At 43.1% G+C, this 15,644-nt stretch overlaps 1 protein-coding gene across 7 annotated transcripts in view; it reads right to left on the reverse strand.

Moving 5' to 3' along the window:
• Positions 1–15,644, reverse strand: part of SYTL2 (synaptotagmin like 2) — a 107,798-nt gene that overhangs the window by 49,724 nt on the left and 42,430 nt on the right. For all 7 annotated transcript variants that reach the window (XM_046685122.1, XM_046685123.1, XM_046685120.1 and 4 more), the window contains exons 2-3: positions 11,171–11,671; positions 920–1,071 (exon numbers count right to left, since the gene is read on the reverse strand). In XM_046685122.1, coding sequence (XP_046541078.1) covers positions 920–1,071; positions 11,171–11,271 — 253 coding nt within the window. In that variant the 5' untranslated portion in view covers positions 11,272–11,671. The remainder of the gene's footprint in view (positions 1–919; positions 1,072–11,170; positions 11,672–15,644) is intronic.

The raw sequence follows: 15,644 nt of genomic DNA on the forward strand, positions 1-15,644 counted from the left end.
CTCATTACATAGAAGTCTAGTTTTCTCAGCTACAAAATGGAGTCCACAATACTAACCTATACCCCTCAAGATTTCTGAATGTCTGGGTGGTTTTGACAATCAAGAGGGCTGCAAGCAATGTGTAGCACATACTAAGGGGTCAGCCCTTATCTGCAAGGAGTCAGAAAGACTGAAATCCTAGCTCTGCCATTTGCCAACTACATAACCTTATCACTTCTCTGAACTTTACATACCCCTTATATAGAATGGGGATAATAGCTCCCTTACAAGATTGCTGTTACAATTAGAAATAATACAAAGTAAATGACTATCATATAACAGATGCTCAAAAGGTGACAGCTATTTTCCATATCGAGTACAGGCCAAATCTCGACAGGTTCTCGGGGGTAAAGGTTTACACTGGCTAGTCCAGAGTTAACTAGAGAGAAGGCACCTGGTAAATATTTAACGAACTCAACAGAATTCTAAAGAAGCCCTCAAAATACCATCTCTACAACCCCTTAAATGATGTAGTTGGTTGATTAAATAAGTACCAGATGTCAACGTCATGGAACAGAGAGGCTAATCTCTTTCCGTCTAAGCTCTTCACTCTATTCAGGACACAGGTTCTGAAGCTTCAGAGTTAAAAGCTAAAGAAAGGAGAGGTGTCTATGTTACTGTCTGTCTATGCTACTACAACTCAACATGGCATCTAAAGTGCTTCCTTTGTCCTTCTACACCACACTGAGTCGCTTAGCCTTAACCTCATCCATCTAAATCCAGGGCAAGAAAATTTTGAGCTAGAGGGCTACACCCTATGCAAAGTATACCTCTAAATGATTTCCCTCATCAGAATTCAGTAAGGACTCTGACACACTTCTCCTGACTCCTCCTTCCCAAACAAATGTTGGCTCTACAGGTACTAGCCAAATCAACTCACCTGCTACCTGAAGCCTCTTCTTTCTCATGGATGCTCTGATGATATCTGTGCCATGGATTTTGTCTCTGTGCCTTTTTGCCTTGGCTTCATAAAACCATTGGCCACTCATATTCTTCAGTTGTTGGTCATCCTTAATTTTTTCAGGCAAATGTCTACAAAAGGAAAAGAGCTTTACTTTGCTGAGAACTCACAGTAAATAAATGAGTTCACTGTGACACTGCATAAAGAAACTTCTAAATATACATCCAAAATGAAGCTCTGAATATCTTAGAAGATCCCACAAACCTCTCAGATGACTAACAAATGTATGTTCTCCTTTGACATAAAAGTCAGAGAAATCAAAGCCAACATTTATTTATAAATTCAAAGATGTGCACTAACCATCAGGGAAATGCAAATCAAAACTACACTTAGACATCAACTTACGCCCATTAGAATGGCTATAATAACCAAGACAAAAAATAACAAATGTTGGAGAGGTTGTGGAGAAAAAGGGACCCTCATACACTGCTGGTGGGAATGCAAACTGGTGCAGCCATTATGGAAAACAGTATGGAAATTTCTCAAAAAATTAAAAATAGAAATACCATATGATCCAGCTATCCCACTACTGGATATTTAACCAAAGAACATGACATCAACAATACAAAGAGGCTTAAGCACTCCTATGTTCATTGTAGCATTATTCACACTAGCCAAGATGTGGAAGCAACCCAAGTGCCCATCACCTGATGTTTGGATAAAAAAGATGTGGTATATATATACAATGGAATACTACTCAGCCATAAGAAAAGACAAAATCATCCCATTCACAACCACATGGATGGACCATAAGGGTATTATGTTAAGTGAAATAAGCAAGACAGAGAAAGACAAATGCCATATGATTTCACTTATTTGTGGAACATAAACAAATAAGGGGTGGACACAAGGGGTGAAGGGGCACATTTATACTGTGTCTGACAAATAATGTACAACTGGAATTTTACAATGTTACAAACTATTATGACCACAATAAAAAATAAATTTTAAAAATTAAAAAAAAATTTGAAGATGTAATCTATGATCCTTAGATGATTCCTATAATTTCTCAAGGGCAAATTCACTTTTTTTTCCCAATGGTGAGGTACCTTTTTTTTTTGATGAGGAAGATTGGTTCTGAGCTAACATCTGTTGCCAATTTTCCTCTTTTTTTTTCTCCCCATAGCCCCAGTACATAGTTGTATATCCTAGCTGTAAGTCCTTCTAGTTCTTCTATGTGGGATGCCACCAGAGCATGGCTTGATGAGCAGTGTGTAGGTCCATGCCCAGGATCTGAACTGGGAAACCCAGGACCACTGAAGCAGAGCATGCAAACTTAACCACTATACCACTGGGCCAGCCCCCAGATTCACTTTTTGGTCACAGTCTTCTGTGTCTACTGTTCAAACGCAAAGGCCCCAGTGAAAGATGACATATTAAGCTTCCCCAAGCTTTGTTTCCTTATCTGCAAAGAGGGGTTAATAACAGCAACCCACCCCATGGGGTTATTATGAGGGTTAAATTAGCTAATGCATGTAAACCAGCCTCCAAACATGCCCGGTAGCTACTAAACACTCACTGAATAACTGGTGGGGTGAGTGTCAGCTCACCAGTCCTTTCCATTCAGTGAAATCAGTTTATCAGAGACTTTTCTGGAAGTCTGTAGGGGAGGGTACATGATGTCCCTGGCTCTTAATGTTAGGGAAATGAAAACTGAAAAGGCAGGCTGGAATCAGGGCAGATCAAATTTATGGGTGGAGGGAGTAAAAGTAAAGGCAGAGGCAAATTCCATTTGTGCAGATACTGCTTTTAAGGGTTGCACAATCATTCATGCTCCAGTGAAACAGCTAAAATCTAAAGAACAAACCAAGTACTGCCCTCCTAAAACCTTCCCAATTCACACTGGCTGGAAAGACATTCTTCTACTTCACAAGTTTTTTAACCTCTCCATCCTCTATCCATCTCAATAAAATGAGAATCACAAAATCTATCTTTTCTTATTCATAGAGATGTACTTAGAATAAAACGGAACAAAAGCCTTAAAGAGACTTTGAACTCTTGGAAGATAATGTGCTATGTAAATCCAAGAGGGTTTTATGATTGTCACTCAAGCTAATATGCACACTTCCTAAAGTAGCAAATGTAAGTGTTTTAGCCAGAGAACGTGGGTGGTAGCCACACCAATGTCTGCGTGTGAGAGTTACACACAGGCATACCTGGGAGTGGGGAGAACAAGAGGGCAGATACCAGGGTTCTAGCAGTTCCTCTCTCCCAACTGTGCCTGGAGAGTGTCTTTCTACCTAGAGTCCTACTCTCTGCTGCAACTTCCTCCCCTCTCTCAGTTACCTGGGAAGAAGTGACCCTATCCCAAACATGTCCAACCACAACCCTCGGACACACATTGTCACGACAGCCCATCACCCAATCCTGACAGGGACAGTGTCATCACTTCATGGTTCTGAATCACCAGAGAGATCATGGTTCTTCATAAACATTTCTAACAGTTTCCCATTGCCTAGGTTTTCTCTTTCTGATTAGAGAGTGAACCCCTAGGGGCAGGGCCTGTACTCATGCATCTTGGCTTGGAGTCTGGGAAACAGTAGGTATTTATTCAGTGCTTGTGGAGAGAAGGAATATCATGTAAGGTCCCTGACCACCTGGCTTCAGGCCACATTTTCAGATTCATGTTCCAGCACTTACTCCCCTGCTCCCACTTGCCAGCACACAATATTTCTCACTGCTCTCCAAACTGCCTTCTCATGACCTCTGTACACGTTAGAGGCAGGCAGGTGTGGCAGAAAGACTATGGGCCTTGGAATCTCCCAAAATTAGGCCCAAATCCCAGTTCTCATCCTTCCTAGATATACCCTGGGGCAGGTTACTGAACCCCTCTAAGCTTCGGTCTCCTTGTTTGTAAAGATAGGGGAAAATAAGATCTAGTCTGCAGGACTTCCGGGATGATTAAATGAGGTATTTACCTGAAAGTACCTAGCAGTGCCTGGATCTTGCTAAGAGGTCAATAAATGTGAAATGTCTTGGGATGTCTTTCCCTCACTTCTCTGTCCAGCACATTTCTCCTCATCCTTCAGATCCAGTTCACGCAACTCCTCGCCGGGAAAGCCTTCCTTAATGCCCAAGGACACAGTTCAGCTTGCCCTTCTCCCTGCTCCCACAGCACCTCCACAAGAGCACTTAGCACACCAAGTTCCAATGATCTATCTGCACATCTGTCTCACCCACTAATCTGTGAACTCTGCAAATTCCTTGAAGGTGAGGACTATATATTAATCACCTTTATAATGCCAGCACCTAGCACAGAGCCTGGCACAGACCTGATTGCCAGAAACTGTTTGTTGAGTGAATAAATCAATGAACAAATAGATGCTCAGCAGCCACCCCAGTCTGAGTCAGGCAAGAGATATAAGAGATCTTGTCACTACTGGGTCAAGGAACCATCCATCGCAATGGCTGTGCCTTCTCCTGATGAGGCAGGACATCTCAACTCTTGGCAGAATAGGAAAAAACGCGATGAATATGGCATCAGTCATCAACTTGTTGAAAGAGATCACAAACCCTCGTAGCATAACAGCTCTCAACTTTTCTTCATGAGATTATTTACTTATTTTTGTTGTTCAACTGGAAGGCGCTTTGTAGGTGTGCAACACCTGACCTGCTCTTGCCTAAATGACTGCAAGACTCTGATCATGCTAAGCTCTCGGTGCACATGAGCACGCGCTGTGTGAGTCAGGCTCACTGAAACTCACGGCCCCTGGAAAGGCTGCTAGCCATTACAGTAAGGAATTGAGGTTGAGTTTCTAGCTCATTTCTTTTAAAGTGGCAAAAGAATAGGAAATTCTTTCAAATTCAGTAAGTTCTATTTATGTATTTCCTAACATGATAATCACTGCTCGGTTTAGTCAATTTCTTCTTCTATCTTAGTCGTTTGGAATATTTGATAGACAAATCCATATGTGTGACATCAAAGCCAAGTTTTATAAAGATGTAGATCATATAAAAATACCACCATCTAGGTGGTACTGTTAAAAATCTTCTCCTTCAGGGGCTGGCCCCATGGCTGAGTGGTTAAGTTTGTGCGCTCTGCTTTGGCGGCCCAGGGTTTCGCTGGTTCGAATTGTGGGCACGGACATGGCACCGCTCATCGGGCCATGCTGAGGCGGTGTCCCACATGCCACAACTGGAAGGACCCACAACTAGAATATAAAACTATGTATGAGGGGGCTTTGGGGAGAAGAAAACAACAAAAAAAGATTGGCAACAGATATTAGCTCAGGTGCCAATCTTTAAAATAAAAGTCTTCACTTTCTACCAGCCCACACCGACCTCTTATTTTTCCTGAACTTTAATGTACTAAGCAAATTAGCATTTGTTCTTCTAATCATTGTACCACTTAGGTGAAGTGGGAAAAGGTAAGTTTCTTGGGACTCACAGTTTTTAGCCCTTACCATCCTCTTGGCATATGCATGTTGTGCTTAGTAGGAAGCTGAGGATAGAGAAGAAGTTCAATAAACACCCATGGCTGGTGGGCAGAATTAAAGGCAGAAGAGTACTGAGCCCAGAGAAGACCCTGTCCTGCTGGCCCTCCAGGCAGAACATGCCAGTCGTACCCCCATTGCTTCAGCTAATACATACAAAGCATGCATTTTGCACTGGGCTACAAGCTTGGCACTTAACATGCATCATCTCATTTAATCCTTACAATTTCATCGAGATGTACAAAGAATTTAGTCAACTGCAAAAGATGGCCATCTTGCCTCCTCTGTATGTTAAAGGCCATATTTGTTCATTTTTTCATTCACTAATTTATTAATCCCCTATCATATGCCAGGAAGATGCTTAGACTTGTGAATAAAAAGTTCAGTCTCTAGCCCTAACTGCCAATGTCAACTCCTGTGGTACAGAGTGTGAGCACATGAGGAGGAAAGCCAGAAGAACAGTGAGGCCCTCCAGCCTGGCTTCAACACTCAGCCTACACCCTTTTCCTCCTTGTACTTACTGAGCACACCCCAGCTTCTAGCTCTGCATCATGATGAGGCAAAAGCCTAACATTATAGGCGGGACTTGGTTGATAATATCTAGTCAACTGTGGATGATAAGAATCAGAAGCCTGGCCAGAGAGGCTGATTGGTCCATTCCTCAGCTTTTTTTTTTTTTTTAACCCCTTGTATATTCTGGGCAAGATGGTTAGATATGTGATTTGAAAGTACTCTTAGATGTTTGTTTTGAATGTGAGAGGTGGAAGGGACCTTAGATAGTTTAACGGCCTCACTTGAGGCCCAGACAAGTTAAGAGGTTTGCCCAAGGTCACACAGAGCTGGGACAGGACACCAGACTGGCTCTTGGACAATGCTCTTTCTATTACCCCATCCTGCCTCAGAGAGCCAACATGATTTTGGTTTCTAAGATGGCTATCACATTCACTCTTCGCATGAAGAAATTCAACCTTCGATAGAGAATCTGAAAACCAATACATGTGAAAATGAAATAAACTGCACATGTTCTTCACAGTGGGAAACGAGAGGAAACGTGTGTCCCTTGTGTCGTAGATGCACCATAGATTACCACACTCTGCTGAGAGGCAGCACAGTGTGTGGGAAGGACAGCCTTTGTAGTTTGACAAGCAAGGCTTCAATCTTGCAGGGCACTTTACCTCTTCCACCTTATTTCCTCATTGTTGAGTGGGTTCAGATACACTGTTATGCAGATGATAGGGGAAAAGGTATGTGAAGCTCTGTGTACAATGCAGTTCCTTGACAAATGTTGGTTCCTTTCCCCCTTGCTTTGACAGAAAACAGCACCGGAGGTCCTGGAAAGCAGTTCTTCAATGACAACTGCTTTCATCTAAAGGAAACTGGGTCTTAAAGAAGCAGCTGAGAATCATAAGATGTGGTCGTGGTTGAGATGGTATCTACTGCAAGAACGCCCACCACTGTAGATGTGGTTGTGTGTGTATGGGGCGGGGGCGTGGTGCTAGTGGTGCACAGATGCACATGGGCAACGATTTCCTGCTGGCAGTGTGATGCAAAGCACAAGAAACACCACCTCTAGAGTGTGTCATTTTCAAACCATAAAAGATTGAAATCATATATGTGTATGTACAGCAGTGTTTCTTAAAAAAAAAAAGGAGGGGGAGAGGGGGCAGGGGGGAAGAGAGAAATAATAATCTATCCTGACGTCTGCTTCACGGCTGCTTTGGGAAATGTCTCCAGCTGGTAGTAGGCAAGCAAGCTGGGTAGAGATGCGTGATAATAACTGGGCCCAGCACTTGTGGCTACAGGTAGAGAGGCAGCACGAAAGACGGCTGTGGTGGCAACAGTAACCGGGAACTATCTTCTAACTGTACCCCACACACCACAGCGGATATTCCCTTGGGTTCAAATCCATGGTCTACTATCAACAGGTTGAGTGATTTGGGAACTGGATACTTCCCCTACATGACATGCATTTTTCTCATCCATGAAATCAGGATAGGAGGTGACATATAGACTAAATCATCTCCAAAGTGTCTCAAATGAACTTGGATGTGAACAATTCAAAGCACTGGCTATATCAGGAATGGCAAACAGATTTCAATTTGAATGCCAAATCTCATCTACAGCCATACTGCAAAGGATTCTGAGGCAGTGTCTGGTCTTAGTGGGCAACAGTGCTATCATCTATTAAGTGATGTCCTCATGGCTACAGGAGGCTTATATTCCAAAGGCCATGATGAATTAGCATTTGAAAGGACAGTCTGAATTTTACTGGCAGGTTTACTTTTCTAATGATATTCTGTTTAGGCTAGTATTATAATTATATAATTTATGTTTCTAAAGCCACATAGCAACTAGAAGGAGGACTGGGCTTGTAAAATCATTTTGGAGAAACAAAGTTGAGATTTTAAATTTGCAATTGATAATCCAGCAAATGGAATAAAAGCCATTACATGGTAAATTCCTTGAGGGCTGGGATTATGTTTCAATCTCCCTAGGATTCCCTTCATATCATTGCCCCAAGCAGTTACCCACACTTAATAGGTGCTCAATTAAATTTCACTGCATTAAATAATGAAGAGTTGTAGGAATAATTCCCTCCTAAGGAATGAGACTACTAACCAGAGATTTCTGTCCTCTTTTAGAGGCATAGGTGGTGTGGTGAATAAGGGAATTAAAACATATTCATTATCTGTTACGAGCTAGGAAGATTAAGAATTATCTTACTTAATCCTTATTCAGTCCTCTGGGTTTGGTACGATGATCACGGCCAGTCTCTGAGCTGAGGCTCAGAGAGGATACATAACTTGCCCAATGAACCACAGCTGATCAGTGGTGAGAATAGGATTCAAACTCATGTCACTTTTGACTCCAAGGTCCGTGCAGGGAAGTTCTTTCCCTGTGACATCATAGAACCCTTACTGTTCTTATGAAAGAATAAGAACAATGAATAGGTTGGGGCAGAGGGAAAAGCACAGGATCAATAGTGTTTCTTATCATAGCTTTGGCACTGACTAGCTGTGTGACCCTGGCAAGACACTTCCTCTCTCTCTGGGCTTTACCTTCTTTATCTATAAAGGGACTGGTGTGGACCAAAAAATTTCCTTTCCAGAGCTGTCAGGTTATAACTCTAATGGAAGAGCCAAAGACAAACACCTGGGGGATGGTGAAGGCGCTGGAAAGCAAAAGTGCACAGAATAGCATTTTCAGAGACCAGAAACCCAATTCTAGTTCCACCAGTCCAAGAGCAGAACAACTTCAGAACCATCCCCACAAGTCCCTTTAGTCCAAAAGCAAAGAGGGGGTCAGCACTCCTCTTGTGTGGAGCAGGCCATGGTTGTACCTCTTGCAGTGTCCACAGGCTATAGGCCTCACAGCTCTCCGCCCTCCCTGCACACTGTCACTTCTCCCCAGCCCCAGGGTCCTGGACCTGCCCATGGCCAAGTAGATGTGAGGTACTTGGTGCTTAAGTAGAAAGTCCCCCAGAATGGTGGTAGCAGACAGGGCTGGACTCACACCAGGTTTTTCACCACCCCAAGCCTTCTTCCTATCAGTTTACACAAGAGAAAAACAAGGGTAGTGGCAGCTGCTGGGGCACCCTCAGAAACAGCATATGGAAGGAGAGTCTGCAGACCCACCACTACAAAGGGACTCAGAGTATTCCTGCTGCAGCTGTAGACTGATGGTGCCAGAGGCTACACACTCACACCCCTTACAAGGCCCAGTTCCAGGCAGAACTTTGCATTTTTGAGGATATTTTCATCAACTACTGCAGGTGTCCGAGAAATACCTCCACTCTATTCACACAGAAACACAGAACTCCTTGGAAGACTCAGCAGCCTGGACTCCTAAGGGCCAAGAAAATATAAAAGGGAGGGAGGATGAATCTCTCTTCATAACCTGGCTAGAGAGAGGAGGGAGAATTGCAGAACACAATAACACCTCGTTAGCGGGAGGAATCGAAGGTGCTCGCGGCAATCCAATATTCACGGTCCCCATTTACTGAGGTGGGAAGAGGAACCCAGTGCCCTCCCCGCTCCACTGCTTTCTCTCCATCTTGTCTACTGGGAGGATAAAGAAACTCCCACTATGCTTTAAGAATCAACCAATATTTTCTCTGTGCTGGCCCTCCACTTATTTCTAAAATGGGTATAATGATCCTTGCCTCGCCAAATCTCAGGGTTGTTGTGAGGAACATAAGAGGATAACATTCATGAAAGGGCCTTATAAACTGAATGGGTAAAGGATTAATGCTACCAAGAGGCTCTGAGCGTGGATTAGTGTAAATTCTTGCCTGTCCTGGGGAAACTGCTCAAGGTACCCCACTTGCCGAGAATGGGGAGCAGAGCCCCATCCAGGTGCATGGAGCACTGAGAGTGACTTGTAGGGGGGAGTCTGACAAGTAAGGAACCCCATTCTCATGATCCCCACTACCAACAGCCACCTCCTGACACCATCACAGCTCAGTGTCCTACCTCACACCAAGACAGCCACCCCATTCTCCACGGCCAGGTCCCAGGATGGGCTGTCTGTCATTGTTTTCTCAGGGAGAGGAGCTGGAGTTAGTGAATGAGTACCTGAAGAACAGGATTTGGTTCTCACTTCTGACACCTATGGGCTGTATCAGCTTGAGCAAGTCACCTGACCTGTCTCAAGGTCAACTTCCTCACACATCAAGTGCGTGTAATTGTATCCCACCCAGCCCCGCTAACTGCCCAAGAGTGTTGTGAGCTCAGAAGAATGCCCTTTGCAATTTGTTAATCACTGTCATTTGCTAATGATTTGTTAATTTGTTAAGCACTGTCTATAAATGAGTTAGTATTAGTAGCCACAAATGGATACTCTGGAGGGCTTTAAGTGAATTTCAGCATGTTCTTTTATAAAGCATCCATGTTCAGTCAGGGTCAAAATATGGGAAACGGTGCAAATAAATCCATTATTCATGAACCTTGTCCCAGGAAACAAGAACATGGCTTATGTTCCTTTTGGATAACTCCTGGGATGGGGATCATGCAATTAATACTACTACCTCACATTCTGGAAGCCTTTCACTGTCTTCAAAGCCCAAGATTACATAGGCAATAGATGGCAGGGCCTGGACTCAAGCCCAACTTTTCAGCCACCTGGTCTCATGCTCCTTCTACCCTAGTGAGTAGAAAGTGGTAGGAACGTTGATGTGGGACATCTGGGTTCCTCCCAATAAGGACAGTGTGTCAAAGCTGCCACTCCTTCTTGTGAGAGACAAATGAAAAACTGTCTCAGTCAGAGCCAATTTCAAGTGTTGTTAAAACCAACTCAAACATTTCTGAAAGTATGCAAAACTGTGAGCAACTTCTCAATTTATCTTCTTTAAAAAATTTCTAATTTAGTTCATGATTCAGTAAAAAATAGAGGATTCAGTAAAAAAAAAAAGTAGATACAAATATACACACATCCATATATATATAGATGTAGATATGCATTCATATATATTTCATTTTTTTTAATTCAGTGTCTATAAATTAAAAGAGTTTACTTAGGTTTTTAATCAAGACTCTATTTCTGGCAGGAGTCCTATGGGATAAATTAAGAGGCACCAAAGAGGAAAAAGTTCCATCCAGGAAGTAAACCTAAAATTGGAACCCATAAGTTCAGGCTCTGAGTCAGAACTACCACTTATGGTCGAGAAAAAAAAAGTGTTTCATCTTCTTACAGACTGCCTCTGCTTCCCCCATGCCCGAGGACCTCCCCAGCTCCTTACCTGACTCTCTCTTCTTCAACCCTCTTCAGGGCAGCATCTCGCTGCAGAACCTTCATGATGGCCTCTTGCTCCTCCTCGGTCAGGAAGCTTAAGTCGATCATTTTGAAAAGGTTACACAAAAAAATAGCAACAAGTCTGGCTTAAAATTCTCAAAGCGAAACAACTATGACTGTAGCCTGATGGTTAAAAGATGCAAAAACAAAATGAAGTAATATCTTGTTCTGTTCTGCAGCAAAAGTCTTACGTTGGTGCAGCAAAAGTTTTAGGTGGCTGATTGCAAAACCCTAAGCACCCTTTCCTGTGAAGAAGTAGTGGTCTGTGGGATGATGTGGAGAGGAGACTTCCAGAAGCACGCTGCATTCCTTGCCAGACAGGTCACTTGTTCCTACAGTGTCATTCCGACTCACACTCCTTCTCTGGACCAGTCTTAGACACAGCTTATTCTCCTTCCGTCCTCGCCATCAACTTGACGAGAGGCAGCAGTATCTGAGCATCACCTACCTGGGGAATCATGAGACAGTAAACACAGACGGTGAGAGCCAGTTTCTATAGCATTGCTCATTACTACAAGATTTAAAATGTACTGGGGAAAAAAATGACCATGTGAGATGGTCTCTGAGGTCAGGGAAACCAGTTCTGCCGGCTTCCTGAGCAAATGGCAAATGGGTCATGAAATATGCTTCAACTCAATTCCAGACTGCCAAGATGGAGAGCACAGAAAAACACCTGTCAATGTTTAACAATCCACTGAGGAAAGGGATGGTTGCTGGTTTGCTCTCTGCAAACTCATGGGATGCTAGGCTAAAAAGTCAAGCTAATGGTCAGTAAGACCAGGGAGATGTGATTTCAGTTGTCAAGTGATTTTGGGTAAGAAACTAGGAATAAAAATTCACAAATGCTCACTTCTCCATGAGTAGGAATGTTCCACTGGAGTATATGTGTGCTCCGTAATGACAAGAGAGCTAATATTAGGTAGAGGCAGCCTGCACAATAGTAGGAATTGTTATTCTTCACCCAGTCCCACCTCTAACCTTTGCTGGTCCTGGAGAAACTCACCAAGCTTGTCTCTCTTCATTTCTGAAGAGAAAAAGCACACACTAGTGTGTGTATATAAACTGGCGGAAAGGAAGTGGCAGAATTTCAAGACACCCCACCATCCAAAGGGAGCACTTTCAAGTTGGACCACGGGCAAGAATCCTATTTTCTTTGAGACATCTTAAATCCATGTGCAATGAGAAGAGTGACACCTGAAGAATGCCACAGCTAGATGGGACTTGAGAGATTATCTATTCCAGGAGCAGGGTCCTTTAACAAGAGCAGTGCTGCATATACAGTAGACACTAAAATCCAGGTTTTTAGTACCTTTTAAAGCAGCCCCACTTAGGAATAAAATAGAGTCGGTACACTAGTGAGTAATTTTTATGAATGAATTCTTCGTTTTAGCAAAACAGAACTCCTGGGAAGTTCTCCCTCCGCCACTTGCTAGCTATGAACCATGAGGCAAGTTACCTCCCGCTCTGAAGCTCAGTTTTCTCATTTGCAGTTACTTGACATTAGGACGTCCCTCCCAAGTAGTAAGGATTAAGTGGAATAATGAATATAAAGCAGCACATATCTTGCATCCTGTACCAAACATAGCTACTAAAAATATATTCTAACTTCCCTTCTGAGTTCACATTTTTGTCTGATCCATTAAGAGTGTACTTGGTCATATATTTTCCTTTCCTCTTTTGTATTATGTTTCTTTCTCATCTCTCTCAGAAAGTATGGACTCTGATAACCTTTATCTTCCTGTAGCTCTTTGCATATTACCCACAGTGACTACTCAAATAAATATTAATACAATACTTCATTATTCTTTTTTTTTTGATGAGGAAGATTGGCTCTGAGCTAACATTTGCTGCCCATCTTTCTCCTTTTGCTTGAGGAAAACTGTCACTGAGCTAACATCTGTGCCAGTCTTCCTCTATTTTGTATGTGGGTTGCCACCACAACATGCCTTGATGAGCAGTGTGTAGGTCCATACCCGGGATCCAAACCAGCAAACCCTGGGCCACTGAAGCAGAGCACACAAACTTAACCACTATGCCACCAGGCTGGCCCCTTTTCTCTTTTTCTAATTTGTATGCACTTGCATATGTTACTGCCTGCTTGCTCATCTTGAAAACTATTCATTCTTCAAGATGAAAGTTACCACCTCCAGGAAGCCTTCCCTAATTTCCACAGCCAGAGTTAAATGCTGTAGTAGATTTGCTTATTGTTCCTAACTCTTCACTCCCTCCCTGAAACAGAACTATACAGCTTTGCGCCACTAGAGGAGGCAGAGTGTTCATCCCCACCTTCCTGATGTTGGGCTCAGTCTATGACAACGAAATCAAGGTGTCAATGAAATTTACAAATGTGTTGCAAGCACAGGCTGTATATGTGCCTGTGTGGTCTGGCTTGGCTTCTTGAATACTCCTGCCATGTGCCACAAGAAGAGCTTGCCCCATGCAGCCATTACTTCTTCAGTCTGGGTCCCAGAAAGAGAGATACAAGGATAGACCAGAACCTGACGCACCCGAAGCAGGACCACCCCAGCTGACCTTAGAGATGGAAGGAAGAAATAAATATGTCTTGTTGGAAGCCACAGAAGTTTGGGGTTGTTACACAAGACTTTTGTAGCCAGAACTTGACTAACACAAAAATGTTCTCCTCCATGTCTACACCTCCAGTGCTATAATTATTTGTCTTCCTTCAGTCTCTTCTGACTGTGAGTCTCTGAATGTGGACAAATAAGTGAATGAGTAAATGATGAATGAACCTAATCCAAATATGTAACTTCACCAGGGGACGACTATCCCAATTCTTCCTCATACAGTAGCTTTCTTTCATGTGTAGTAACCGCCTTAGATCTCAAAGGCTGGCAAGGAAATGGATTCAGGCCACATTCTGGGAACCATGTCCCTGATGAGGCATTACACTGCCATATGGTTCAATGGGAGATTGTTTTTAAGTTCAATGAGCAGGGGACAGGAAGAGAACAAAAGAGAAAAACAACTTCAGCTGTCCAGCAGTGGAAACTGGCAGGGTTGCTAAAGGGGGAAATGCTGGTTTCCACACCTTCAAGTAGAACTACAAGCTAATCAGTGCTTCTGTGTAAGAGTTTCCAAGGGTTAAAAGTTTTTGCTAGAAGTAGGCTGCTAGTGAGCCAAAGAGCAATGTCCTCATTTTAAAGACAAAGCAGTTCATACTTGTGTTCCATCCAGCTGAATAAGAGTGTACTTGGTTACATATTCTCCTTTCCTCTTTTGCATTATGTTTCTTTCTGATCTCCCCCATGAAGCATGGACTTAGGGACAGGTACTCTGACCCCCTTTGTCTTATCTTCCTGTAGGCCTTTGCTTACTGCCCACAGTGACCACTCAAATAGATATTAAGACAATACTTCATTCTGGAATCCTTGACTCCTAATTGGGTAGCCAGGAGTCACTCTCCAATCAGATTGCAGGAGGGCCCTCAGATGACAATCAAGACTCTTCATCACCAGGTGCTCCCCCAACCCCCAATATTCTGGATGTTATCTATCATGATAGCTAATTGAACATTTCATTCACTCATTCAACAAACATTTACTGAGAGCCTGTTACGTGTCTGGCACTGGTCTAAGCACTGGTGATGTGGCAATAAATAAGACAGAAAAAAACTTCCTGTCTTTGTGGAGCTTACATGCTAGTTTGAGGAGACAATGATAAAACTAAATAATAATTTTTTAAAAATGAAATAAATTACGTAACTTTCTGGAAGTTGATAAGAGCCATAGAGGAAAACAAAGCAGGGAAGGGAAGGGAATAAGGCTGGGGCAGTTGGAGTTTTAAAGAGAGTGGTTAGGGTAGGTCTCATTAAGAAGATGACATTTGAATGAAAGCCTGACAGAGATGAGGAAACAAGCCACACAGATATTGGAGGGTCCTGAGGTGGGAGTGTGTCTGGCGTGTTCAAGAAACAGGCCAGTGTTGGAACACCAGAGTGTGCCAGGAGGAGGACGGGACAGAGCGGGTCAGAGGGAAATCGATCAGACTGTATTAAGCTTTGTAATGGTTGTAGGATTTAATCCGAGGTGGAGCAGCATCAAGGAAAGGCAGAAAAAAAGAGAAGGGAATAAATATTTGCTGGGCATCTCCTACACACCCGGCACTTCACATGTATTCTCTCAGAGGATGCTCACAAAGATCTGAGGCAAGTATTTTATTATCTGTGTTCTTCAATTGAGGAGCCTAAGGCTCAGGAAGGTGTCTGCCACCAAGCTTGTGTGGGGTGTGGTGTTTGCCAGTGGCTTTGTCAGATTAAGCCACCTCAATGCCAACACCTCATATAATTCTCCCCCTACACAGATTCCTCAAACTGGGGAAGCAGAACAAAACTCTTCTGTTTGGCTATGAACCCTCATTCTCTGCTTAAGCATAAAAGAATCACTGGCCCACAGCTGGCAGTC

The sequence above is a fragment of the Equus quagga genome, chromosome 14 (assembly GCF_021613505.1).
Source record: "Equus quagga isolate Etosha38 chromosome 14, UCLA_HA_Equagga_1.0, whole genome shotgun sequence".
NCBI lineage: Eukaryota > Metazoa > Chordata > Mammalia > Perissodactyla > Equidae > Equus > Equus quagga.